Raw genomic sequence first — 27,610 nt, 5'->3', positions numbered from 1 at the left:
AAGTTTACTGTCTTGGAACTCCAAGATGGAAGGGATGGCATCTGTCGAGGGCTTTCTTGGGTATTATCCCATGGGGGAAGGCTGAAGGGTGAGAGGGACAGGAATAAGCGCCCGTGAGCATGGCGTGGGTCCACTCCTACCCAGACATAGCCCAGCCCCCCCCCAGCCCTGGGATCAAGCTCACCTGCAAACTAGGGGAGCCGTCTTGGAATACACACTATCCTGCTGTGCGGGGAGGTGGGGCCGAGGGCGTGGGCCGAGGGCGTGGGCCCAGGTGGAGGACAGTGGAGAAACCAGACGCGGGTCCCCGTCTAGCTCAGTGGGCTCAGTTCCATTAGGTCAGCGCTAGCTTTCCTTTACACTTGAACCATTTGCAGTAGGCGAGCAAGACCGACTTGACAAGCTGCCCCCGGAGACAGGGGGCGGCCCAGGGCTAAGCCACCTCGGGGAGGGGGCTCACACCTGGACGGTAGTGAACACGCACGGCCCAGATGGATCCCCATCTCCCCAAAGAGGTTCAGTCCCCACACAGAACCTGGGAGTGGGGCTTGATGTGGAAACAGGACACTCGCAGGTGTCACCAATTAGGGTGACATCACACTGAGGAGGCTGAACCCCCAAGGGACAGAGGTCTTCCAGAGAGAGAGAGAGAGAGAGAGGGTGAGGACAGCCCTGTGGGGTGGAGGCAGAGACTGGGTGAGGGGTCCTGAGCCGGGCAGGTGCCTGTCGCTGGAGGTGGTGGGAAGGCCCTCCCCTGAGTGTCACAGCCTTCTCCAGGCCCCTGGCACAAGGGGACCGTCCCTGTCATTTGAACCCAGCTCCTGGTTCTTTGATATGGCAGCCTAGGAAACAAATACAAATGATACTTTTTGCTTCTGAATTCAGCAAAAATTCGTTAAACAAAAATTCTTAAATGTGTAAGGTCTGGAGGGTCCCACCCAGGGGCAGCACGGATCACGAGCTTGGAGAGAAGGCGACCCCTTTCACTCGATGACTTCGTTTTAAATGCTTCATCCAAGGAGAGGTTTCATGTTGGATGTAAGAAATCTGGAAAGGATACGATAACATTGTTTACAACACTGTATAGAAACAGCAAACATCTAACAATGGAAGTTTTAAATATTGGACACAATGAAACGTTAGACTCTAAAAACAACGTCTTCGGTGACATACAACACTCCAAGGAGTTCTTTCTACATAAATAGAAAAGCAGCCTGCTCACAGAGGTCACGATCCAAATGTATTTTTAAAGGCTGTGGTACACATTAGTATGACTAAAAATGCACTAAATATCAATCATTTTGATTATCCGAGTGATAAGATTACAAACTATCTTAATTTTGTTGAAGATCATTTCATATATAGTGTATTTTTTATAATCATCTTATGTTCAGTTTGGGGTTTTGTAAGGTGCTGCGGGGGGTGGGGGCAGGGGGGCTGACCTGCAACTCTTGGGCTGGGGACCCTCCCACCTGGACGTGCCAGCACACCCCGCTCATGCGTCCAGTTTTATCACTGGGGGAGAAGTTTAAGACTGCAGATCTGATGTGCACCAAGCTTTGTTTGAAACTGACGTTGAGTAAGCAACCTTTGAGAAACTAAGATGCCATGATAATGCTCGACCAAGACCAGCTAACTTCGTGTGTGTTTGAAGTAATAAAGTGATTTAAATTTAGTGGCAAAGGTCTAATTGTGGGGCATGGTGTTTCTAAGTGACCGCCAAGCAGCAAAACAAACACTGGCGCTTCTCAACCCTCTTGGGCCGGCGTGGTGGGACCCGAGCCTGCCACCATCCCCTTTCAGGACCTCGGGCTGCCTTCGGTCTGTGCCCCCCCCCCCCGTCCTCTCTTTCTCCCCGGGACCTGTGAGTGCTCTGGTCAGGAAGGACAGTTACACAGAACATCCAGGCCCAGGGAGGCCGAGCAGCTTCCCCAGACACCAGTGTCAAGGACAAAGTCAAGACAGGACCTGGGACTTGCCGGCCTCCCCCAGCTCAGGCCTGGGGAATGACACGTGAGGAGCCTCCCTCCCTGGAGATGCAGTCCCCTGTTCCACTGTCCAGGGACACGAGTGTCACTGGCTGTCTCTGACATCACCTCCAGATTTGCATGGCTGGCTCTGCAGACCTCCCTGCCTCCCTCCAGCTCACGGTGCACCAGCCTTCAAGACTGAGGCCGGGTTCTGGGGTTCACTCTCCACCCTGCCTGACTCCCCCACCTCCCTGGGCAGCCTGCAGTTCTGCAGCCTGGGGTGCCTGGCGGAGCTCCCTGGGGTCTATCTGGAAGGAAGGGCTGGCACCTGGGCAGGCCAGCTTTGCCTGCCCAGGGACCACCTTCCCTGTGGCAATGGATAATGCCCTTGGGCTGCAGGACACGCCCAGAGAAGTTCAGGTTCTGCCCTAGGTCCTCCAGCGCCAGCGTCGGCTCTGGACTGTCCTGTCTGCACCACCGCAGGGACCCCTGGAAGCCCAGCTTTCCCCCTCGGGGGCCTGGGGACGTGGCCCTGGACATCTGCTCTGTGGCCTTGATGGGTGCTATGGGGCCAACTGGGCTTTCAATAGCTGCCATCTATCAAGGCACAGTGACACGACCCCACTGTGGCCCTCCGGCTCCTGCTCACTGCCACCAGCCCAACGGTCACATGCCCCACACGTGGGGGACCCCCAAAGGGCTCTTGATTCTCTGGATCTGATGCAGCCACCAAGGGCCTCTGAGGGCCAGAGCCTGGCTGCCCAGGCATGGCGCAGGGACACCTGCCCCTCCAGGCCGGGTCCAGCAGCCCCTACGACCCACGACCCCACCCCTTGTGGAGGGAGGAACACTGTCCAGGCAGGTCCCCCAGCCTACACCTGTGGCATGCAGCTGAGAGCCCTGACAGGGTGCTCCAGTGACAGTCACCCCAAGAGTCAGGGTGCATCAGCTCCTGGGGGTTCCGTCCCCAGAGAGGCCTCAAAGCAGCCTTGACCACAGAGTCTCGACCAGCGTCCACCACAGGGTGGGACCCCCGACTGCGGACGCACTCTGCTGTCCACTCAGTGAGGGTGCAGGCACAGGTCTGGGAGAGGGGTGTGGCAGGCAGTTCGGGGCCTCCCTGGACGGCGTGCGTCAGCACAGGAGCGTGACCCTGGTTTCAGGTGTGATTGGGAACAGGAGCAGGTGAGGGAGGTCTGCCGTGCCCTGGGCTCCTGGGCCCTCCTGCGCGGGGTGTGCGGGCCCAGGCCTGGAGGGGCAGCCTCAGCCTGGTCCAGGGCGCCTGCCTCCTCATCCAGCCTCTCCAGCTGCCGCCCGCTGTGCCCAGGCCTCCATCAGGGCCCCACAGGGGCAGGGGTGGCTGAGGGCAGTGCCTCCACTCCCTGGCATGTGGGGAGCCGGGAGACCTCGCTTGGGGTGGAGGAGAGGGTGTTGAGCATGGGAGAGCTGAGGTGTCCTCTGGCCACCTCGGGGCGGAGTGGGGGTGGGCTCAGGTGCTGAGGCAGGGCCTGAGGCCCGCCACCCTGGGCCAGCATGGCCGATGAGCCTCCTTCACTGGGCTGGCCTCAGGGCCTGGGCCATCTCTGGTCTCTGAGTTGGGGCCGAGGCCTGCCAGGGGGACACTGGCACTTGTTTCTGGTTGGACCTTGGGCCTGGTTAGCCACTCTAAAAGAGCAAAGCAGAGACTGACCACTGCAAAGGCCGAGGGCACAGCGTCCAGGGGCACTAAGCACACCCACATCAGAGTGCCACCACCACGGCCACCCTCCTCCAGGACAGTGCATCTTCCCAGACTCCACCCACTGACCACTAACTCCCACCTCCCCCCGTCCAGCCCGACACCCACCATGCTGCTTCCGTCTCGACGAACGCCACTGCTCTACGGTTTAGATCTTAAATGTCCGCCTGAATTCTATGTGTCGAGGGCTAGTCCTCAGTGCAGAGGTTTGGGTGGACTTCAGAGGGCATTGGGTCAGGAGGGCTGTGACCTCACAGTGGAGTACCCATTCATGGATCCTTAGCCCAAGTGGACACCGGGAGGGGAGGAAACGCAAGGCCGTGTCAGAGGAAGTGGGCTACGGGACATGCCCTGATGGAGAGTTGAGTGCCCAGCCTGCTCCTCTTCCTCCTCTCTCTGCTGCCCGGCTGCCAGGAGGCCAGCAGCTCTGCTTCCCCAGGGCCCAGGGCACTGCCCACCCCCCCCGGCTCTCCCCAGAGCCGCTCACCCCAGGAGTGGGGAAGTCTCCTCGTCCTACCCACCCTTCTGCCCTCCACCCACAGGTCAGCGCGCTGATGGATGACCAAGCTGAGTAGGCCAGGGCCACAGCCCAGCCCTCAGGGGACCCCGAGAGCAGGCACCTCCCACGTGAGCCCCACAGAGCCCTGTCCTGCACCCGTGAGGGCCAGCCTCAGGGGACATGTTTTCCTGGATCAGAGTGCCCGTGGTGCGTCTGCCCCCCCTTTCTTGTCTGATTTTGGGGGTGGGGGTAGGAGAACATCTGGTCCAGAAAGGACTCACAGGGACCACCAGGTCTGGGGGGGTCAGTGCAGATGGGGTAAGGTCCAGGAGGACAGGGTCTCAGCCCAATTCTCGGGGGACGGGCCCCATGGGAGTCCCAGGGAGGAGGGTGGGGTGGGAAGTTCTGGGGGAAGGAGGCGCGTGTGGCAGCCTGGTCTGAGACCCCTACCTCGGGGACATACTCACTGCGTAAGTCACCGGCAGGCATTGGGCATTCTCTTGGCGCACAGGAGGCTGGAGGAGGGGACCCTGGAGCAGGGCAGATGGGGAACAGGAGACCGTTCAGTTCCCACACCCCTCTTCCCCCCACCCCCCCATTGTATCCTGAGGTCCCGGCCTCTGGCCTGCTCTGCTGCCCCTTCCCCTGGAAATTGAGCCTGGCGTCCCTCCCTGGGGAGTGCCTGTCACACAGCCCTGGACAACCCTGAGCTCCAGCCCCTCCAGGGGTCTCTCAGCCCTGCAGCCTCCGTGTTCTCAGATCGCCTGTCCAGGGCCTTGACCTCTGCCCTGCCGGGTGCTGGTCGGGCTGAGTGGCGTCTCCCTGAAGCTCACATCCATGGGAAAGTCGGAAAGTGACATCATTTGGAAATAGGGTCTTTGAAGAGGAAGTTGTTAAATGAAGCTGAGGTTGACTGGGCAGGGCGGACCCAACTCCAGTACTGCTGTCCTTGTGAAAGGCCCGTGAAGCCACGGGCTCAGCGGAGTCCATGTCCTGGGCAGACAGAAGCCAGTGGGAGCAGAGTGGCTCTGCAACTCGGGAAACGCCAAGGAGCGCCAGGAGCCCGAGTAGAGGAGAGACCCTTCCCCGAGCCTTCCTGGGGCCCTGGGCCCTGCATCCCCGTGAGCTTGGCTCCCAGCTTCGGGAACTGAGAGCGGGCTGCGTCTGCAGGGCCGAGCCCGGGTCCACCTTACGCAGCCCTGGCTGGAGTCCGGGGGTCTCCCGAGGACACTGGGGTCCCTCTGTGGAGAAGGAAGGGGGAAGCCCCGCACCCAGGGCCTCCTCTGTCTTTCAGGGCCTGGCCGTCCTCTGGGTCCTATGAAGGGTCCCCTCACCTGTGTCTCTCCGGGGCATGTCCTCCCTGCTCTCTGATTCCAAGGGAAGTCTGCAGGGGCTCCATCTCCGCAGCCCTGACCCCGTGCTGGTCCTGAGAAACGGCAGCCCAGGTGGGATGGGGCGCCGAGACTGCTGTGGCCGCAGTCCTGCTGCCCAGGTTGTGGACCTTGCTTGCTGATTTCCAGTCTGTGGTTGACTTGTGAGAAGGTCTGGAAGCTTCCGGGTCTCAAGGTGACCAGGAATCCTAGCCCTGAGGAAGGGGTGCTGGAACTTCCTTCTGGTCCTGCTGGTCCTGAGAGGCTCAGTCCAGTTCCACTCTCACCTTGACCTAAGCAGTTGGGGATGCACCCCCCGCTCCCCACAGTGTCTGCTTTTTGCAGGGGCCACAGAGGCAGGGCCAGCCTGGCAGGGTTTTCCCGTCTCTGCTCGACACCACCCACGTCCCCTGCCTGTGCTGGCTCAGGGGCTGCCCCGCCATACCTGTGGAGGGTCTTGGGGCCAGTTTCACAGGGTGGTCCGGTTGGTCTCTCCCCTCCTTATGACACAAGCCCATGGGTTTTTTAAAGAACCAGGTTGGAGAGGTGGAAGCCCCCCTGCTGGCCGTGAGGAGAAAGGCCTGCTGCTGAGCTGCCAGGCGGGATGCCTCGCTACCCAGGGACAGCCCCCACCTCTGAGGGGGAGTCCTGCCATGCTGGCCTCATCCCAGGACCCAAGAGGCTCTAAGGGCCTCTGTCTCCAGATCCCCGTCGCTGGCTCTGCCCCGGTCTCTGGCACCACCCTCCTCCCTGGGCCTGGGCCACCCTGAGGGTGCTGGGTCCGAGTCCAGGCCTCACCTGCTGTCTCTGAGGCAGTCACACTGTCTCAGAACAGATCTGCTTGGAAATGGGGAGAAAAGTGGTCAGAGTGGTCAACTGTCAGCCTGGGCAGGAGAGGACACTGAGGGCTGGAACTGGGTCATCCTGTCCCCCCAAGCCACAGGCCTCTGCTATGACAGACCCTACAAAAAGACCCTGATCCCCAGGGTGAAAAGACCAAGGGGTCCCCAACACACCATGGGGACCTGCTCACCCATTTCCATGGGAATTCTGGCAAGATCCCAACGACATAGTGCTGCTTTTGTAAAGAGACTAGATGGGCACACCACACCGTCAGGAGCCTTACTAGTTTGCTTTCTGTTTTCGTGTTTGTGTGTCTCTATTTTCTAAACTTTCTGCTGAATATTTTCTATTAATCATTCTCTCATCCCGTTTTGTTTTCTATGGTTTCAGTTACTTGTGATCAATCTCTGACAATATTAAATGGAACATTCCAGAAGTAAGTGATTGCATGACATCTGCGTAGTGTGATGGAATCTTCACCCATCCTGCTCCGTCCTGCCCAAGATACAGCCATCCATCCCTTTGTCCAGTGTATCCATGCTGTATGCACTACCTGCCCACGCAGCAGTCTAGGTAATCAGGCCATCACAGACTCATAGTGCTTGTGATCGAGTGACCCTCACCTAGCATGCTGTGACACTCTGCCTACATCACGCACTCAATCATCTCATCCCACCCACAGCACCATCATAAGAAGGTTGAGACAGTATAATCAGCATTTTGAGACTGGGGGGACCACATTCATTAGCTTTATTGAAATATTTTGTTGTAATTATTCTTTTTTAATATTAGTTATCAATGTCTTTTTCTTACTAAGCTTAATTTATGAAGTGCACTTTATCACAGGTATTATGCATAGGAAAAGCGTTGTGTTTGTAGGTTTGGTGCTTTCCTCAGTCGGGCCTCCACAGAGGATCTTGAAACTCATTCCTGAGGATAAGGGGCACTACAGTGGTTTTTAGACTTAGACGAAACCTTTTTCTTATAGGAAAAGCCCAGTCTGCGAGGGGACACTTCATCTGGTTCACGCCAAGGCAGTTGAAATTGACTGGGATCCATGCAGAAGCCGTGGAAGCAGGCAGAGTCCCAACCTTTTGGTCACTGCTGTCCCTCCTTGGCCTGCTCCTGAGGAGGGGAGCCCAACCCCCACGGTCCACCTGGCCGCTCAGCTGTGAGGAATCATAGCTTTGGCCGTGCGACTGGGCTCCTCCCTTGTCTTCAATCTCTGTGCCTTGGCTCCTCTGTCCCATCGCCCTTGCCACAATGCTCCAGCCCTGGGGGAGCACAGCAGTGAAACATCTGCCCTCCAAGCTCCTCTGGAGAAAATCACACAGATATCTGGGCAACAGATTGCAAATGGACCTTTGATGCTACTGAATGCGGCCACTGTATCTGTCCTCCAGTCTCAGGGCTCATCCCGCTCTCCTCTCTCCAGTTCTTCCCCCGTCACCAAGAACCTCTGCTCAGAGACCAGAGAAAGAAGAGGTAAATGGCACGTCCCGTGTCCACACCTCTGCCCGGGGGCAGTGCCCACCCAAGGCCACTCTCCCTGCCAAGCCTGCTGCCCCACAGCCCTGGTTTGCTGCCCTCCTGCGTCACTGTCCTCTGAAGTGGCTTTCTGGTTGTCTTCGGTCTCTGCCGTCTCCTTGCCCAGGACTGGGGGCCCTGGAGAGGAGACATCTGACTGCTCGCCCCTCTCACCAGAGCCTTCGGGGACTCTCAGGTGCAAAGCCCTCCCAGAACTCAGGCTTGGGTCATTCATCTCACCTCTCTCGTGACTTGTCCCTTCCCATCGTGACACCAGCAGCATGTGTCTGTCACCACACGCAGTCTGGACCATGCTCACTCCGGTTCATGTTTGCTGTGCCTTAGTTCTTACAGCGCAGACACGTGCAGACCAGTGATGGGAGGTCATGGGGAAGGACAGTCTCCCGAGCTCGGTGCTGGGGGCATCTGCAGACTTAGCACTCCCAGAGGACTAGCCGTGCTCTGTGCAGCCCTTGCAGGACAGGAGGAAGGATGTGGCCAGCACTTCACAGCCCACACTGGGCTCCAGGACTGTTCTCCTATCTTGGGACCAGAGCCCGGGGCCGCGCTCTGCAAGGTGGAGGGAGCGGACTATGTTCCACTCGGGGTTTCAATGCATCCAGCCAAGTTCATATGCTCATAGTACATGGGCCTGCAGAAGGTGATCAGTGGTTCTATGAGAAGAGGAAGAGACCCAAGCTGGCACTGCTGCTGTCTCCCATGTGACACACACCACCATGTCCTGATGCAGCAAGAAGTCCCCACCACGTGCCCAGCAGAGGCAGGTGCTATGCTCTGGACTTCCCAGCCTCAGAACCTGAGCAAAGAAACCCCAGTTTTCTTCATAAATCACCTGGTTTCAGGTACTTTGTTATAGCAACAGAAAACAGACTAAGACACCCCCAGTTGCTTGGCACCTCTAATAAAGTGGTGGGAAATGGGCATTTATAGATGAGGCTTCCTTTCACCTGGAGGGATGGGGTTTCCACCCATAGATGCCCCTCAGGGCCAGCAGCCACCCCCAGCTGGTTTGGTATTGCTTTTCTTAAATGAATTCCCAGTTACTACCAGTGTCCTCACTGCTGGCCCTTGCTGCCCCTCACTGATGTTGGCCTATCCGACGTTCACCTGCAGTGTCCTCATGACTTTAGAACACAGTCAGGGACACACACTGAAAAGCCTCTTGGGCCCCCAGGTTTGGCATTCTAGAGTATCAGACAGACCCACAGGCTACATCAGGAATTCCTCATGAGCAGTAGAGACCCCAGAACTGTGGGATGGTGAGGGCCCTTGGGCCTGTGAATAGCCAGCTCTCCCCTGGGGTGTGCTGAAAGCCCTGTTTGTTCCCGTTTTGCTCTGCCCACCAGAGGCTGTCCCTCCAGACCCCCCAGGTCCCTCTCACCCTGTCTCATCACCAAGCCCCAAGACACTCCCCCACTCTCTTCCCCCTACTTCTGCTCCCTCCTGGGAGCTCAGAGACTTCTTGCTAGGCCAGCTTTCATGAGGGGCTTAGTGGCTCCTGGCTGCTGACCTGGGCACCTCCCCAGCCAGGTCCGAGCAAAGGAGACAGCTATGAGCAGACCCAGGAGGGGGGAGGGCGGGAGGGACACAGCCTAGGGCAAAACCCAGCGGCCTCTGGGCCAGCCTGCTTACGCTGAGCTCCTGCCTCCAGCCAGGTCAACTGGGCCGTCCGCGGGCCAGAGAGTCTGGAGCTTTCCTCCCAGCGGCCTCTCTGGGCCAGGGCAATGACCCCCTGACTCAGCACACATGTGACTCTGTCAAAACTCCCCAAGTTCAATGGGCTAAAGAGACCAGGGCCCTGACCTGAAAGCAAAAAACAAAGCACAAACCCAAACTGGACAAAGCCTTAGGTACCTGGGAGAGGTGGGGGTGCCTCACCTCACTCCTGGAGGTGACATGGGCCACCCTGGAAAGGTGCGAAGATGCTGCCCCCTCCCCATTATAGAGGGGACAGACGCAGGGTCAGGACAGCCCAGGACAGGGGTGCGTTCACCACTTGGATCAATGCTGCTGTGGACTTCAGTCTCCAGCGTGACTGATTTGTGCAGAGAAGTCTACGCATGCCCCTGGCTGTCACCTCAGTTGCTAGAGCCATGGAGTTAAAGGACCCACTTCCAGTGGATGAGATGTCCAGTCTCGAGGTCCAGAAACAATCAGATGAACTCCAGAAGCAGTGCACACAGGCAGGGGTAAGGAGTTCCAAATGGAAGACACTGATGACCGCTTCCCGAGTCACAGTGACATAAAAACGGGGCCCTCTGGCAGAGCTTGAGGCAGAGGGCTTCCTCCACTGAAGACAGAAAACTGAAGGAAAGAACAGATTCTGGAAGGAAGTCAACCTCCAGGGGCCAAGGACACAAAGGACAAGCAGAGCCACAGGAAGCAGAGGCCCATCAGTGGTAAAGACGTAAAGGGATTCAGGGGATGCAGGAGAGACCCCCTGGGGACAGATGATGACCCTCCCCGGTGCTCCCCTCCCCTTTCCCGCCTTTCTGAGCAGAGCAAGCTCCTGCCCTGGGGGCTGGGAAGGAAAGACAGTATAAGGCTGTTGGCACAGGGGGGCTAGGGGGTGGAAGCTAAGGAGGAACAAGGGCCAAGTGGCACCGGGGTCCAGGGTCTACTCTGGGACTCCCACTCCTTGACCTGCAGTTTTTAGTTGTTCTTGAAGGAATGTTTCCAAACCACCAGCCGGATGTTTGCACACACCTCAGGCCTTTTGAAAGGTTCTGGCTGGACCTGGGGCTGGTGGGCGGTGAGTGGGTGCTGAGAAGGCTGCTGCCGGATGTTGCATTAGATTCCAGGAGAAAGGCGGTAAGTCACAGGGTGAGGGGCGAACCCTGTGTGCAGTCAGGTCTCTGCCCCCACCCCCAGCCTCCGCCCGGGGACAGAGGAGGGTGCTGGGACGCCCAGAAGTGGGGAAAAGCAATTGCAAACTGTTCAACTGGAAGGAACTAAAAATACTCCTCTAAATTGTGGTGTATGAACCTGGGACAAATAAAGAGAGCACTCTGAGACTGAGGAAGCCTGGGACTCCAGTGTCCTTGAGTGCCTTTCAACATGCTGACCCCAGACAACAGCCCCAGCAGAGGTGGGGGTGACTGGGGAATCTCTGGTGGGCTGGGCTCTTGTCAGCAGCACTCTCTAGGGTTCCTCAAGGGACCTTCTTCCAGGTCAGCCTGCCCTGGTCACCTCCCACACAGGAAACCTCCCTAAAGAAGGTTCTAGTCCTGAATCAATTTTGCTTAATTCTTGCTCCCCACCCCTCTCTGAAGTGGTGTTTTTATCTAACACAAGGAAAAACAGTCCCAGGCAGACGCAGAAGTTTGAGTTAGGTGGAGATTTATTTTTGATTTATGCGCCAAACTGCTGCCTTCCTACTGTCTGAGAAACACCATTTGCCCTTGTCCTCTGTCTTCCCTAAGAAGCCGAGTATTTTGTCACCGAGCACGCGCTGTTTCCATTCTCTCCCCAGCCATCTCCCCTTTGATGGTCCCTACTTTTAGCAGTCAGCCTCTGGGTGGCCCTCAGGGTGAGCCCCAAGGTCCCAGGTGCTGCGCAGAAGATCCAGGTCCCCAGAGTCCCTGCTGCGGTGAAGTCTCTGGGGGCATGGTGGGACCGGCCAGTTGGCCTACTGTAACCGTCGCCAGGGAGCCACAGAATGCCCAGTCTTTCAAGGGGTCAGGTTCTGCCGCCCTGATGATCTGTGCTGGGGCCAGGGCTGCTGGCAGGGGCTGTGTCCTTCTGCCTGTATGCTGAGCACCTCACCTGGGCCGCGGGCCCCCGAGGGCGCTGGGCCCCGGCTGCGAGTGCGACCCTTGGATGGGCTGCGGGGCTCCGGAAGACGCCGACCACGTTTTCTCATGTTTTGAGTTTCCAACTTGCTGAACACTGAGATTTTTTTCAGAACAAAAGTTAACTGTGACCGGCTGGCTCAGGCTTCTGGGGCGCGGGCTCGGCCGCCAGTGGGGGCAGCTGGCCGCCTCTCCGGGCGGGGAGGGGGTTCGCGCTGCGCCCGGCGCCCGCCCACCCTCCCGCGCGCCGCCCCGCAGCTCCCCGGCCCGCCGTCCCGCGGATTCCGGGACACGGAGGGGGCCGTGCCCCACGGCGCGGACCCCGGGAGCAGGGGGCCAGCGGCGACGCTGGCCGGGCCATTCGCGTTTGGGGAGCTGCGGCGGCGCCCAGGAGCCGTCCCGTCTAGCGGAGCGCGAGGACCCGGGCGGGGGTCGGGGCTCGCGGGTCCCCGCGGCGGGGCGCTGGCGGGGGCGCGGGCGGTGCTTCCCGCAGCGGGGCCAGAGGGCCGCGCGCAGGGCCCCGGGTGCCCGGCAGGGGGCGCGCCGGCGGCGGCGCGGGCGGCCGGCGCCCCTGACGTCACCGCCCCGGTCGCCAGGGCGACGGCCTCTCCGGCGCGCGTCAGCGCCGCCCGTCTCTTGGCAACCGCCCGATCTCCGCTCCCTCCGCCTGGCGCGGGGCCGCGCGTCGCTCTGGCGTCAAAGCGACGTCAATGGGCTGTGGCGGCCGGCGGGCCGGCCGGGGCGGGGCGGCGGGCGGGGCGGGGCGGGGCGGCCGCCGCGTGCGGCCAGCGGGCGCCTCGGCGCTGACATGCGGCGCGGCCCGGGCGGCGGCAGCAGCGGCGGCGCGAGCGGCAGGCGCCAGAGTAGCGCGAGCAGCCGAGCGGGCGGCGGGGCAGCGGGGACGGCGGCGTCCGGGCCGGGGCGCGCGGGCGGCGGCGGAGGTGAGCGGCGGCGGGGCTCGGGCTTGCGGCCGCCGCTGGAGGCCCTGCAGGAGCGCGCGGGGGGCTCGGGCGGGCGCGCAGCCCCCGGCTCCCCATTGTGTGGGGCGCGGAGCAGCGGGTCCGCACGGCCGCGGGGAGCCCGGTCCTGGAGTCGGGATGGAGCCGACCGCGGGCGGCGGGCACGGGGAGGAGCGGGTCCGCACGGCCGCGGGGCTCGGGGGTCTCTGGATCGGATGGAGCCGACCGCGGGCGGCGAGGAACGGGTCCGCACGGCCGCGGGGATAGGGACCCAGGATCGGGATGGAGCCGACCGTGGGCGGCGGGGTTCGGCGAGGAGCCGGTCCTCACTCACTGCGCGGATCGCGTGGATCGGGGTCCTGGAGTCGGGATGGAGCCGACCGGGCGTTGGTGGGCGGGGAGGAGCGGTTCTGCACGGCGCGGGGGGCACCGGAGTCTCTGAGTCAAAGGAACCCCGACCGCCGGCGGCGGTGTCCGCAGGCGGCGGTGTTGGTGGGGAGCGGGTCCGCACACCCCCAGAGATCGGGGTCCTCGAGGCGGGATGGAACCGGTTCGACGGCGGGGGCTGGCGGTTCTGCACTGCCTGCGGGGCGCACGGGGTCTGGGGATCAGGTGGAGCCAACCGCGGGCGGCGGAGGCGGGTCCTGTCGCCCCGCGGAGCTAATGCGATCCGGGACTACTAGACCGGAGGTGACCCTGAGCGACAGGTGTGGGAGCGGGTCCTCAAGTCCCAAGGGGAATAGAGGTCCCGGTGGAGCCGACTGCGGGCCGGTAGTGTCCGAGCGGAGCTCGGCCGAGTGGCCCAACAGGGTCCGGAAGCTGGAGTGGAGCCGACCGCGGGCGGCGGGCTGGGGCGTGCGCAGCCTCGGCCGGCGTCCGCGCTGAGCTCGCCCCTCGCTGGTCTGCAGGTGCGGCCCGGAGCCATGGTGATCATGTCCGAGTTCAGTGCGGCCCCGGCGGGCGTCGACCAGGGCCAGCAGAAACCCCTCCGCGTGGGCTTTTACGATGTGGAGCGGACGCTGGGCAAAGGCAATTTTGCGGTGGTGAAGCTGGCGCGGCATCGAGTCACCAAAACGCAGGTGCGCAGGGGCGCCGCGGGGAGGACAGGGAGCCTGACCCGAGACCCCGGGCTGATTCACCGCCTGCTGGGTTGATTGTCAGTCATTGTTAACGCCCTAGTCTGGTAAAGAATAAAAGTCCTGTGATACGTTTATATATAATTTGTACAAATTTTAAAGAATAGCAGTGAGAATAATAACCAAACTAAAGACAAAACAACAAGAAAAACCATGCACACACAGTCAGGGGAGGCGTGGTTCCTGGATTCAGAGCTAAGCTGGCCTCATTCACTTGAGACATGTAACTTTGATTTCTTTAAATATCAGTGGTTCCTTTGGTTAATTTTCCCCAGCTTTTTGTGACCTTTTAGGAGATATAAAGTGTTTGCAAAATTAACTTGCAAAAAATGAAACTTATAAATGTGGATAAGTGGTTTGTTTTTCTAATATCCTTTTCCTTTTTAAAATATGCAGGTTGCAATAAAAATAATAGATAAAACAAGATTAGATTCAAGCAATTTGGAGAAAATCTACCGTGAGGTCCAGCTCATGAAGCTGTTGAACCACCCCCACATCATCAAGCTTTACCAGGTGAGGTCCCCTGCCTTCCCTGCCCAGGTAGTCCTGCCAACCAAAGCCTGGGGCTTCTGAAAGGTGCCCCTTTTCTGGATGTGTGTGGGAGACAGTGAGCTGGTTGTGATTTTTATAAGATATGCATATGTATTTGCAACCGTTTTCTTGCTTTTGGATTATAATTGGAGATTTGTTTCATTAAAATTTTATCTAGTATCAAAACTTTCTCCAGTTTAAATGCATACAGGTCTGTTGTTTAAGTGGCTTCACTTTGAGAACCACTTCTGTAGTGTTGATACAGGTCCTGGACTTGGTCCAGAAGGACAAATTTGAGTACAACTAGAAACTTCTACCTTTGCACACGATTATTAAACTTTAAAAGAGCTGTTCTTACCAGTTTTCATGAACTTACCTTTGCAAGGGCATCAGTGAGCACTCCTCTTCCTGTTTAACTCTTCTTTGCACAGGGAGATTCTTTGGTCACAGACACTTGCCACTTGCTACCTGTTAGGAACGTGACTTACCCGTGACCATCCGTTGGTTTATTTTTTGACTTTATTTTTGTTCTTATTATTAAAATTAATACATTAATTATATCTTTGGGAAACAAGTAAATAATTAGGACAGCAAAGCAGTCTCCTTCTTGTACCTCCTGGTGATAATGACCACTTTTGCTAGGATGAAGTCACTTCTGCTTTGCAGAGAAGTGAAGGCTTTGCAGGTAGTCACTACTTCATCTGCTTGTGTTGACTGTAAATTCCTCTTAGAGACTCGGGTGGAGCTGTGTGAATCAGGTGATTGTGGGAGACATGTGTGCACGGCTGGCAGGCTGCATGCACTGTGGTAGGAGAGTGTGATCTAAGTGCACCCCCACCCTGGCTCCTGGACTTGTGTTGTTGGAGCTTGTGCTTCTCATGCAGGGACAGTTTCCCCGGTGTCTTTAAGCACAGAGCTCAGGGCCTTGTGCTCAGAGCTCCTGTCTCATTTGGTCGTCATGTTTAAACTGTGCTTGGAGATAAGAAGTCTCCTCCAGGGCCACCGATGTTGGTGCCTGGAAAGTGTGCCTCCCAGCTGCTGTGGCTTCTGACTTTGTGAAGAGCTGACTCACGACGTCAGTCCTTCCTGTGTCCCTGCTCTTCCACTTTGTCCCCTGGGTGGAGTTGGCTCAGTGAAGGAAGTCTGTTGCCCATGCCCAATGCCAGAGGCCTTTTCTGGAGGTGCTTGCTGTTGCCACAGTGACTGATGGCTGTCTGGGTGGGGGGCAGCGAGGACGCGCGGTCCTTTGGTCTTGACATCGTCTGATGTGCGAGCAGCTGCCCGGGCCTGGAACCTGCCCAGCTGCTTCATCCTTTCCATCAAGGTTTTAAAGAGTTAAAGGGATTCTGGAATCTTTTTCCTTCTCCTCCTCTTTTTTTTTAATGGGGAGAGAATGAGCAGTGCTGTCTACTCCACACATGGGTGGGGCAGGCTGGGCAATTTAGCTAGAATTTTAATAATACTTTTCTTGTTAGATTTCTGGATCCAAGCAGTTGTCTATAAGTGTCTTTTTAAAGGAATAACTATATTTTGAACCCCCCCCCAATTTTTTTTTCCTCATAAGAATATTGACTCTCTTCCTCTAAAATATGTTCAGACACACACAGGCATGAGTTTGTTTTCTTTCAATACAAAAGATTTGAATTTTGCCTTGTTCTTAGTTAGGTTTAAAGTCCTTTTCTTAGGTAACACAAAGTTCCCCGTGGATATGAACTTTCAAGGTGTATATTGACACTGACTGTTGCCCCCCGGCACATGCTGACAATCCACTGTGGACCAGAGTGGCTCCCTGCAGCCTGATGGCAGGACCATGTTCTTAGGGCCTCTGTCTCGCCCGGGAAGCAAGCAGGACTTGAGTGTCAGCCACCCTTCAGTCTGCTCTGGCTGCTGACTTGAATCACCTGTCACGTGTGAGGGGTCCAGATCAAGTGCAGTGGCCCCCAAAGTCCTGGGAGGTACTTAGGGCAGCCTGAGTTAGTAGGTGACATAGGAGGATGCAGAGACAGTAAGGCATCAGGTCGCGGACAGGTGCTCCGGTCACTGTGGGGAGGAAGCCCCCTGGGTACTTTACTGCAGGGGCTTCTTCTTTTCCCTTTCTGACTGTGCTCATCCTGTAGAAGTAAAGATGTACGGGTTCAGGTGGATTATTTGTACCTGTAGTGTGTTCTTTTCTTGGGTTAATGTTAGGTCTTTTTCTGTTTTGTTTTAGGTTATGGAAACAAAGGATATGCTTTACATTGTTACCGAATTTGCGAAAAATGGAGAAATGTTTGGTAAGCCACACTTGTTTTTAATACCCACTGGAGCCAAGTGTGCTCACTTGGCAGAACCTGCCCATGTGGTTGGGTCCACTCGTCCTCGGACCCTGTGCCTCCCATCCCCGAGGGCAGCCACGCTGCTCATCTCGGGACACAGCTGCGTTTCCTCGTTCTGCAGACTATTTAACTTCCAACGGACACCTGAGTGAGAACGAGGCGCGGAAGAAGTTCCGGCAGATTCTGTCGGCCGTGGAGTACTGCCACAACCACCACATCGTCCACCGCGACCTCAAAACGGAGAACTTGCTGCTGGACAGCAACATGGACATCAAGTTGGCGGGTGAGGGGGGCTGCGTCCAGGGGACAGCTACTGGGTGTGGAGGCTGTGAGGGAGGTCCAGCTTTCTAAGTCCACTTTGAAACTGCAGCTCCTGCCGTTTCTAGGCTGACGTCCATCGTCTGTTTCTTTGCCTTGCAGACTTTGGCTTTGGGAATTTCTACAACCCGGGAGAGCCTCTGTCCACATGGTGTGGGAGCCCACCATACGCAGCCCCTGAAGTCTTTGAGGGGAAGGAGTACGAAGGCCCCCAGCTGGATATCTGGGTAAGAGCCTGTGAGCGTGGACCCTGCAGCTCAAGGCCACGTCTGGCAGCCTGCTGGGCACTGACTCTGCTGTTGGTCATTCACAGAGCCTTGGTGTCGTGCTGTATGTCCTGGTCTGTGGCTCTCTCCCTTTTGATGGGCCCAACCTTCCAACGCTGAGGCAGCGGGTGCTGGAGGGCCGGTTCCGCATCCCCTTCTTCATGTCTCAAGGTGGGTAGCCACAGAGCCGGCCTGCTGTAGCTCAAGGTGGGTGAGTGGGTGATGGCTGCGGAGAGAAGCAGGGGTGTGGGTCTCCTGCATGGCTGCTGGGCTTTCTACTGAGTCCACTGTCACGTCGTTGAATCCGGCTCCGGTGGCTGGACGCAAGAGAAACCTGACCCCTGGGGTGCCTCCTTAGTGTCCTACTTATGGCCAGGTTGGGTCCAGGCTGGGTCCTCCCTCAGGCTGTCTCTCAAGAGTCTGGTGTCTGCAGTCTCCCCAGGGCCAGGCTGAGATGCTGGCCTCTCCCCAGTTCTCACGGCCCCTGTGCACATGCTCTTCTATTTCTCTCACATGTCTGACCCTTTGCTGCCCTAGTGTGTCACACCAAGACGGGGTCTGGTTCTTCCTGGGGATGTTTTGAGGGACCAAAGTGTGCCTTTCCCAGAGCCCCGGTCTCCTTGGGGGCAGGTGTGGGCCCAGGGTCCAGCCTTTGTTAGGACTGTCACCGTGCCCGGTGAGAGTGGGTGCACAGCCTGGTCCCCAGCATTCAGCGTGTGTCCTCCTCTCCCCCAGACTGCGAGACGCTGATCCGTCGCATGCTGGTGGTGGACCCCGCCAAGCGCATCACCATCGCACAGATCTGGCAGCACCGGTGGATGCAGGCCGACCCCTCCCTTCTTCAGCAGGCTGACCCCACCTTCTCTGTGCACAGCTACACCTCCAACCTGGGTGACTACAACGAGCAGGTGCTGGGCATCATGCAGGCCCTTGGCATTGACCGGCAGAGGACCGTGGAGGTGAGCACACCGCCTACCTGCCCGGACTGCCACTGACTTACCCTGTGTGTAGAGACGGCCTGGGAGCAGCGGAGTAGAGACGGGCTCTCAGCACTGGAGTTCCTGTGGGTGCAGCTTAGTTTAGAGATAGTCTGCACCACCCGGGAATAACCTGGGAATAGCCTGGTAGGGGATCCCAGCAGCCAGCACAGGGGCCCAAGGTGCAGCTCCAGGCCCGAGTGCCAGCCACGCCTGACCCCACCGTCCTCTGCCCCAGTCACTGCAGAATAGCAGCTACAACCACTTTGCTGCCATTTACTACCTCCTGCTGGAGCGCCTCAAGGAGTACCGGAGCACACAGCCGTCGGCCCGCCCCGGGCCTGCCAGGCCGCCCCGGCCCAGAAGCTCGGACCTCAGCAGCTGTGAGGTGAGCGAGAGGACTCCTTCCCAAGCCTTGCTCTTGGCCCTTGGCCTTGGATGGTGTCCTCTACTGTGAATCCCTTGCTTGGACCATGGGGATGAAACTCAGAATCCCCGCCCCCTGGCTCTCCCAAGTTAGGTGGCAGGCCACGGCTGCCCGGAAGTGACGAGGTGCGGGCCGCCCCACTGGGACTGCCCCACAGCCACTTGTTTCCTGCTTGGCCCTGGTGCTGGCCTCTTGGCACTTGCTCCTGGTCACCTGCACGTTCATGTGACCTTGGAGAGGAGGGCGTGTCCTGAGCCATTTAGCATCTAGCATCTGTGTGCCCCAGTCTCGGTGCGAACTTGGTCTTTCTCTTCTGTTGACCCCAGGTGCCTCAGGAAAGCCTCCCCGGGGACCCTTTCCGATCCTCCCTGTTGTGCCCACAGCCCCAGGCCTTGGCGCAGTGTGTCCTGCAGGCTGAGATGGACTGTGACCTCCAGAGCTCCCTGCAGGTGTGTAGTGCCCACAGCCATGCCCAGGGCAGGTGGCATCCTTCCTAGAGGCCGTGATCCCCCCGCCTGTGCTCACAGAGCCCAGTCGGTCACTGGTCTCCCTCCCTGCAGCCCTTGTTCTTCCCAGTGGATGTCAACTGCAATGGAGTGTTCCAGCACCGCCCCGTCTCCCCCAGCAGCCTTCTGGACACGGCCATCAGCGAGGAAGCCAGGCTGGGTCCTGGTCTGGAGGAGGAGCAGGAGGCTCAGGAGCCCCTGCCTGGCAGCACAGGCCGGAGGCACACACTGGCTGAGGTCTCCACCCACTTCTCCCCAATCACCCCTCCCTGTAAGTGCCCTGAGGACCTGGTGCATGGGTTAGGGCTTAGGCCACCCCAGCCTTGCTTAGAACAGACCTTTTTGCCTGGTATCTGCCGTCGATCATAGTCCTCAGGATCTGCTTGTCTGCTTTAACTCCCAGGCCCTGGTGACTGGAGTCAGTGTGCATGCTCATTTGGTGGAGGGGCTGCCCTGGGTGATTGGCCCGGGCCTCTCTGTTTTGGGGTCTGAGCCTCTTGATAGCCTGCCCACCTGTGCGGTCCCTGGGCTCCGGGGTTCTGGAGCCCTCAGTGGACACCCTTTTCCTGCCCAGGCGAGGGTCCAGCTGGGAAAGGCCAGCTGACGTTCCTCACCAGGGGCAAGTGCCAGGGGCCTGTCCCTTTGCCTTGGCCTAGAGAGACAGGCTGTCCTGCCCTCACCAACACCCTACTCTGCCTGCAGGTATAGTCGTCTCCTCTTCCTGCACCGCGGCCACGGCCTCAGAAGGAACCAGCTCCGACAGCTGTCTGACCTTCTCCGCAGGCGAAAGTCCCGTCGGGCTTGGCAGTAGCCTGGCCACCCAGGGGCTTCTGGGCACCTGCTCCCCAGTCAGACTGGCTTCGCCATTCCTGGGGGCACAGTCTGCCACCCCCATGCTGCAGGCTCAGGGTGGCCTGGGCAGAGCAGGGCTGCTCCCGGTCAGTTTCCAGGAGGGACGCAGGGCATCAGACACCTCACTGACTCAAGGTGAGGCACCCTTCATGTGCACTTCCTCCTTGGCGGGAACACTCCTGTCCCTGGTAGACACCTCTGTCCTTGGTGGCAGATGGCCTTCCCCCTTCTCACCTGGTGTGGGGACCCAGCATGCTCTTGGGCAGCCTGGAGCTGCCGTTCCAGCTCTGGGCAGCCTGGTCTCCCTGGGTGGACTCGAGCCTGGGTATGGCAGATGACCTCTGGTGGCTAGTTCTGTGAGCTGGGATTGTGTGTGCTGGCCACAGCCACTGATTTTCAGGAGGCTCAGGGAGGGACTCCGACAGTCACAGCCCTGCACCCCCTGCTGCCTGGGCTCCTCCATGCCATCCCAGCCCTCTGCCCACGTGGGCCCGGGAGCCTGTGGGTCCACAGTGCTGCTCGTGCCCATCCACCCTGGAGCGTCTGTGCAGATGCTGCCCAGGTGGGGTCGAGCCCGCCCCAACCTCAGGGAGGGGAGCGAGGACTTCTGCCTCCCTGTAGGACGCCACGACAGCCAGGCGCTCGTCCCTCCTGCCCCCTCCCAGGGCTTGGGACGCGGAGCCGGGAGCAAGCCCTCATCCCTGTGCTGCTTCTCCCCAGGGCTCAAGGCCTTCCGGCAGCAGCTGAGGAAGAATGCGAGGACCAAGGGGTTCCTGGGGCTGAACAAGATCAAGGGGCTGGCCCGCCAGGTGTGCCAGTCCTCCTCCAGTCGGGCCTCCCGGGGCGGCCTGAGCACTCTGCACGCCCCCACCCAGAGCCCGGGTCTGCAGGGCAGTGGCACCAGTGGCCGGGAGGGCAGAAGCCTGCTGGAGGAGGTGCTGCAGCAGCAGAGGTAGGCCGCTCCCCAGGCCCACCGGGCGCTTCCTGGGAAGGGGGCAGGCAGGGGTCGGCTGGTTACTCGTGAGTGGGTGGAGGGCAGCAGAGACTGGAGCTGGCCTGTCATGGGCATCTCTGAGAGGTGAAGAGAAGCTCGGTGAGAACATGGCTCAGAGCTTGTCCTACGCAGCTCGGGGGGCCTCGGCCACCTAGCCAGCAGCTGCACAGGGCAGGCAGGACCAACCTGGGCACTGCAGAAACCTGAGAGCCTCTGAGCAGAGCTGGTGGGGTGACCTGTCGCCTCCCTGTTCTCTGTCCCCCAGGCTGCTCCAGTTACAGCATCACCCGACTGCCCTGCCCAGCTGCCAGCAGGCACCCCCGCTGCCCCCCACCTCCTATGTGCTCGCCCCCTGCGACAGCCCCCTTGTGTCGGGGCTCCCGCTGCTGCCCGCCCCCCTCTTCCAGGCCGGTGTGTCCCCGGTGATGTCAGCTGCACGGCTTCTGGATGCCCACCTGCACATCAGCACTGGCCCAGCCGTCCTCCCCACGGGGTCCCTGCCACCATGCCTCTCTCGGCTGGCCCCAGGCTGCGACCCTGCTGGGCTGCCACAGGGGGATTGTGAGATGGAGGACCTGACCTCTGGCCAGCGGGGGACATTTGTCCTGGTACAGTGAGGTGGCCCCACTGTGCCCACTGACTTTTCTAAGCAATAATTTCAGAGTATGTGAAGACATTTTGGACTCAGAGCCAAGAACTTTTTAGAAGCAAAACAAGCAATACGTTAGGTGTATGGGCTTTTTAGGTTATTTTTTTTTGTTTTATTATTATGTTTTTTTCTTGCACTGAGTGACCTCAACTTTGAGTAGGGACTGGAAACTTCTTGAAGAAAAATAATAATCGAGGAGTGAGTGTCGTGGGGGGACGGGGCGAGGGTGGGGCCTGGCTGCCCTCCCTGGCGGTGACAGCAGGCCCTGCCCCCGCGCATGCTCGTGGTGTCCTGTTGGCTTTACTTCTAGTCCTCACCTCTTGAAACATTTATGCTGTAACGAAAACTGTGAACTTGCTGCTTCTGCATCCATGTAGAAGAGTCCTCCTGAGGACCGCCGGGTGGTGGGTCCTCTCCCCGAACCAGAGCTGGGGGACTGCCCTCCTTCCTTCAGAGGAGTGTCACACGTCCGCTGCTCAAGGCAGTGCTGCGGGGTCCTCTGGGGGAGCTCCGAGGAGGAGCTAGGGGGCGCGACTTGGCCCAGAGCCCCGGGCACTGCGAGGAAGCCTCAGTTTCTTCCTGCTGCGCATCTCGTTTCTGCTGCTAATTACTGAGTTTTTATGCATTTCATTATCAGGGTCCAACAGCAACACCTGACTGGGGACGCTGGGCCGCGTCGGGTGTGGGAGGTGGGCGCAGGGCCGCCTGCTGCCTCTGCCCCTGGCGCCAGCTCCAGCCGAGCGCTGATCATCTGGCTTTTGTTCACGGAGAGTGAAATAGGAAGCTTGGGTCAGTGTTTGTAAAGCTCTCTTTTTTAAGCAGATACTGTATATGTATATAAATAGGGACAACAGACACTATTATTTTCTATATTTTGTACTACACTTTCGTGTTCCTGTTTGAACCTCTCCCGGGCACGTTGAGAAGCACCCCCAGCACCAGGTTGTGTTGAGGAAGGGGCAGCGGCTGGAGCTGGCAGAGGAGTGGCCTGGCCTGACAGATGGCCACCCAGCCAGCCAGAAGCTCCCTGGGACAGGAAACGGCTCCCTGCTCTGTGAGTTCCCCTCCCTGACCAGGTGCCTTGCTGGGCGCAGGGCCCGCAGTGTTACGGAGGTCGGCGGTCATCCTGAAGGGGAAAGTGGGGGTTTTCAAAAGCCAAAGATTGACTGAGCTACTTGAGGGTCACGGAGGCTGGTGCGCCCAGTGCGCGGCGTGGCCTGTGGCCCTGCCCTCCAGCCGCCGGGCCTGTCTCCCTGCCTGTGTCTGCTGCCGCCACCACTGGCTGTGGCTTTTTCAGTGACTGTGGAGGACTGTCCTTGGGGCGCAGACCTGGTGCCAGGCTGCTGAGAAAGCACCAGGTCTCGCCTGCCTGCACCTGGCCCAGCCTGGCCTCCGTGTCATAGCGGGGCTGTACCCCGGCCTCTGCCTCCCGCGGCACGCCACCCATCCAAGGCCTCCTGCCGCTCTGTTCTCTGAAGCAAGGACAAGCACTTTACTTTCATAGGGATTTTGGTTTTTCTTACGCTGTAGACCCTCTGGAGGTCGATGAAGTCGCGTCTTCACTTCTCGCTGTCCTGGGCGTGCGGCTGTTTCCCAGTTTCCAGACAGCGCTGTCCCAGACTGTAGTGCGGCAGCCTGTTTAAGACACTACGTGATCTGATGGAGATGTATATAATTGTTGTGTTTTTTTTACCATGACTGAATTGTTTTATTTCTTTTGTTAACATGATAAATGTATGCCAAATGATTAGTTGACATATTTTTTTTAATTTAATATTTAAATAAAATATTTGGGGGACCCTTGACTCCTCTCCTGCTCGTCTCGGGGAGCTTTTCCAGGCACCTCATCAAGAGGCCGTGGCCTCAGCCTCCAGCTCACTGACGTTGGAACCAGAGAGGCCGTGACGCCAGTGCGGCCCCAGTCTTGCCAGGCAGACCAAAGCCCCCCAGGAACAGTGGCGGGTGGCCCAGCGATGAGGGCTCCTCCAGCCTTGCCAGCCGCCGGCCCCCAGGTCACTGAGATCTCAGCAGGTCTCCTCAGTGGGCCTTCCCTCCCCAGGACGTTCTTGGAGGCACTCATAGGTCAGGACTGGGAAGAAGCAGAGAAACCACAGCCTAGTCTCAGAGCCTTGGCTCCTCCCAGCAACAGGGCAGAGGTGGCATGGACACTCACAGAGGCTCGGTTCCTTGCAGAATGATTTCAGCTTCACACACAGTAGAGCCATCATCACAGCCCTGTGCTGGCTGGTGGGAAGGCCCCAGGGACACCACACAGCAACTCACAGCATGACAGGGCTCCCCAGTAACCCGTCAGCTCCTCTTTTTGGTCTACACCCAAAGAATGGAGAGCAGGGTCTCAGAGAGCTTCCTAAGCAGGTTGCTGGCTGCAGTACACAGAGTCAAAAGGTGGAAGCAGCTCCGTTAGGACTTGATCACATTCACAGAGGTGTCTGGGTGTTATGGCACACCGTGGTCCCCATGGCTCACGAGGCGGAGGCAGGAGGATTGCAAGTTCAAAGCCAGCCTCAACAACTTAGGGAGTCCCTAAGGACTTAATGAGCCTGGTCTCAAAATTAAAAAAAAAAAAATTTAAAAGGCTAGGGATATGGCTTAGTGGCTAAACACCCCTGGGTTCAAGCTGTATACCAAAAATAAAAGGGATCTTCAAGGGGAGATGCCCAGTGCATGGACAATAGTGTCCACAAAGCGCCAGGAGGAGGGAAGGCGAAGGCCGGCCACTGTTGGGGATGGAACCTGCCAGGAGGGCCAGAGCGCCTCAGCATGTGGCCAGGGCCCTGGGGCTTTTGCACAAGGAGTGCTACTTCCAAGGCCATCCCAGCCCTCAGTGGCCCTGCAGTGGGCCTTTGGCAGCAGGACTGGTGTGAGAGGTGGGGGCCTCCCTGTGTCCTGGGGAGTCTTGGTGGTTTGTGGGACACCCTTAGGGGCGAGTGAGCATGTTTCCACTCCCTGGCTGTGGCTACTACTGCCTTAACCGTCACGAGGCCCCGTGGGGACAGGAAGGCCAAGCCAACCACACCCTCCAGGAGAGCTAGAAAACCCAGGCCCAAGCCCCTGGGTTCTCACTTGTGCCCCACTGTGCACAGGGACCCAGGCTGGAGCAGCCAAGGGGCCCACAGCAGTCTGCACTCTCAAGAGCCTTGTCCTGTGCCACGACCAGCATGGCTTCAATTCAGGAGCCCAAGGGATGATGGGGGATTAAGAAAAGACAAACAGACACAGAGAAAAAGCTAGGGCCCTTGGGTGGCCAAGCCTGGTGAGGCTTGATGGACACAGAGCTCGCTCAGCATGTGTATTATACAGGTTTTGTCACCAGAAGGTTATTTGTGAGAAGGCTTTAGCAAAGTGGACAGTCTAAAGGACGCAGAAAAACTTGCAAGACATAGAGGTCATCTTGTTAGGCCTGGAATCCTCTACCCCTGGGAGTTGGCGTCCGAATCCAAGGTTCTGATTTCTAGGGCCGTATGTCTTTGCGCGTAGCCTCCTATGGCCGGCATTACTGTAGCAACTGGGGCATCGCGACCTGTGCTTTCACACAGTCAGCTCCCAGTGCAAAGGCAGCCACAAAGGAATCAGAGACCAGGGTTCAAGTCACTGCTCTCCACATCTCCCCCTTTTTTATTTTTTAAATGCAAGTGATGAGCTATTGTTTGGAGTGGTTGGACTTCTTTTGATAGATGTAGCATCTCACCGTTATAACACAAAAGAATATCAGTAGCAAACACATAATTCCAAAAATGTACCCTACTGTGTTTTAACGTATGGGATCCACAAGATCATTCCTGCTCTCTTGAATATCTTGAATGTGATGATGAGGGTCACGGAGACTGAACTGTCATTACTTTTCACCAAATGCCCATGGAGTAATTCTTAGTGTTCTCCCAAGCCCACTGAGGGCATGACACTTTGCTGCTGTAGCACAAACATATCTGTAGTCAGCATGGCAATGAAGCCACTGCTTGAATCCAAGAGCAGCACGTTCATTTGCTGTATTTATGACTCTAGCTTCCAGGACATTTAACTTCGTTTCTATCTTGCCATCAATATTTACCTGGTTCTGTGGGGCTTTTGAAGTATTCTGAGCCAAATCATTAAGAAAGTGAGCATTTTGCATTCTTGTAGCTAAGGCTACAGTGGATGTCATGGCAGAGGCCAACACAGACACTAAAGTGACTACCCCAAATACCACAAGGCAAGAGTGCAACCAGTGTCTGTTCAGCGGGATAGGCATCTGTTGTGGGGCTTGAACCCCAGCATCAGATACCAGGGCTCTGAGGTGTTGGCTGGGATCATAACAAAGGAGGGTTGGTACAACACTAGCACTTCCTGTCCTTTATTATACCTGGAATGCAATTAGCCAGATTGCAACTTTGACAAGTCACGTGGTATTTTTCTTCTGCCCTGTTTACTTTTATATTCCCAGAAATTAAAACATAAGGAGACTCTACACAGGCCTGCAGGCCAAGCAGGGAGCCACTTCACAGCTCTCGTCCTGGGTGCTGCTTGGTGGTACTGGGGTATATGGTGAGGTCCGAGGCAGCGGTCACACACCACAGCTCTTTCTGTACGCCCCCATGGCTGAAGGGCAGAGTCGTACTGACAAATCCTCCAGGAGTCACGATTTCAGTGTGGGTGTCTCTTATCAAGTCTATGAGACCAATCTAGAATAAATCCACGACTGCCAGGGATATCGTGTGGCACTGGCATAATATTGGCACACTCCACCCAGTTAGGAAAGGCACCCATTCTACTGTAGTGTCATTAGGGCAACGAGGTATTGGTGGCTGCCCCACGGGAGACAGTTATGTCCTTGGGAAGTCCCATTTTTCTAATTGTCTGGAAATATTTTTTTAAATCCCAGAGGCCAGTGACAATGGCTACTGGGTCCCCCATATACTGTCTTTATCTCTTGGGCCGATTTTAAACAGCCAGTATTTTCACTGAGGGACCAACATATAGGCCGTTCCCCAGTGTGACCAGTATCACCAAACCCAGTTGTGTGAACAGGGGTGACAGGTTTATCTGGAAACTCCCACCGCCGCGTGTACCACAGGTCAGTACTGGAGCGGAGTCTCCCGTCCACAGAGTCAGATGCTCTAAGGTGGATCTGGGAAATAAGTCCGGAAGTTCCCCATGACCCCCACCTACCTGACAGTTCACAGAAGCCAGCACAGCCACAAACATGGTGGCTGCAGACTTGGATGACCTCCCTGTGGTGGGCCCTCTGTTCAGCGGCTGCATCAGGCTCTTGAGTCGTCCGCATGTTGGCTTTAGGCATTCTGGGTCTGCCGAGACTTCTTCGCGCCCCTCCTCTTCTTCCTGGCATCCTGTTCCTGGTGGAAGTCGGGGCCAACACGTCAGCGTGGGCTTCAGTTGTGTGAACTGTGGCGGCGGATCCTCCACGGTGGTGACCAACAGCAGGCTCAGGTACCCAGACGGGGTGAAGGGCACCTTCTGGAAAGACACAGCGTGGCCTCTCCCCCACATTACCCCTGGATCTGGTCCCTGCCACGGCCCTGTTGTGAGTCTCTGCAGCAGTCCAGGCCTGGAAGCCCGGGGCAGCGGGAGTCATGGCCCTCAACTGCAGAGGGACCCTCAGGGTTGCAATTCAAAAAACCTACCACAAAGAGCACGTTTCCAAGGACTCTGTGGGGCTCTGTCTCCCCTTTTTGTTTTGCAGTTGTAACATAAGGGGTAAGTGAGCCCTCTCTCCCACGGCCTGGCCTTGAGGATTATTAGAAATACCAGTTCGTGATCAATATGGTATTGATCACAGAAGTGTTGAAAAGAAGGACTGGCATAAGCTGACGCATCATGGGTTTTAGTCTGTGGACAGCCCAGGACTCCAGAGCAGCTAAACGGGGAGCGACGACTTCATGTGTACTTTGTCCTGTTCGAGTGGT

The 27,610-nt window shown here is 57.8% G+C and overlaps 1 protein-coding gene and 1 long non-coding RNA gene across 9 annotated transcripts; one reads left to right on the top strand and one right to left on the bottom strand.

Annotated features, from left to right (window-relative positions):
• Positions 1-7,138: 7,138 nt before the first annotated feature.
• Positions 7,139-10,052, bottom strand: LOC124089001 (uncharacterized). 6 transcript variants are annotated; one of them, XR_006850561.2, is made up of 2 exons: positions 9,823-10,052; positions 7,139-8,764 (listed from the first exon to the last, which is right to left on the bottom strand). It is a non-coding gene; the product is annotated as an uncharacterized LOC124089001 (long non-coding RNA). The 6 variants fall into 6 exon arrangements; XR_006850563.2 differs by having other exon boundaries at positions 9,847-9,970; XR_006850566.2 differs by having other exon boundaries at positions 7,139-8,621; positions 9,847-9,967.
• Positions 10,053-10,230: 178 nt separating this feature from the next.
• Positions 10,231-23,494, top strand: Sik1 (salt inducible kinase 1). Of its 3 annotated transcripts, none has more exons than XM_046438855.2 (14): positions 10,231-10,367; positions 13,627-13,797; positions 14,251-14,367; positions 16,595-16,658; positions 16,822-16,983; positions 17,121-17,245; positions 17,332-17,455; positions 18,020-18,243; positions 18,500-18,649; positions 19,015-19,137; positions 19,249-19,465; positions 19,897-20,181; positions 20,767-20,998; positions 21,306-23,494. In XM_046438855.2, the coding sequence occupies exons 2-14, from the start codon at positions 13,642-13,644 to the stop codon at positions 21,655-21,657; spliced, it is 2,331 nt and encodes a 776-aa protein (XP_046294811.1). In that variant the 5' UTR covers positions 10,231-10,367; positions 13,627-13,641; the 3' UTR covers positions 21,658-23,494. The 3 variants fall into 3 exon arrangements, with proteins under 3 accessions (XP_046294811.1, XP_046294812.1, XP_046294810.1); XM_046438856.2 differs by lacking the exon at positions 10,231-10,367 and adding an exon at positions 12,609-12,700; XM_046438854.1 differs by lacking the exon at positions 10,231-10,367 and having other exon boundaries at positions 19,072-19,137.
• Positions 23,495-27,610: the final 4,116 nt, after the last annotated feature.

Source organism: Marmota monax, unplaced genomic scaffold (genome assembly GCF_021218885.2).
Source record: "Marmota monax isolate L192 unplaced genomic scaffold, Marmota_monax_Labrador192_F-V1.1 WCK01_AAM20220418_F8-fsc00125, whole genome shotgun sequence".
Lineage (NCBI taxonomy): Eukaryota > Metazoa > Chordata > Mammalia > Rodentia > Sciuridae > Marmota > Marmota monax.
The sequence above is the reverse complement of the archived record's forward strand: the minus strand, read 5'-3'. Positions and strand labels throughout refer to the sequence as shown.

What these genes read in the sequence shown, in the direction of transcription:
- Sik1 (XM_046438855.2), top strand. Translation starts at nt 13,642, where the DNA reads ATGGTGATCATGTCCGAGTTCAGTGCGGCCCCGGCGGGCGTCGACCAG. An exon ending in CGGACCTCAGCAGCTGTGAG is followed by an intron (nt 18,650 to 19,014) that starts GTGAGCGAGAGG and finishes TGTTGACCCCAG; the next exon opens with GTGCCTCAGGAAAGCCTCCC. An exon ending in GAGGTGCTGCAGCAGCAGAG is followed by an intron (nt 20,999 to 21,305) that starts GTAGGCCGCTCC and finishes TCTGTCCCCCAG; the next exon opens with GCTGCTCCAGTTACAGCATC.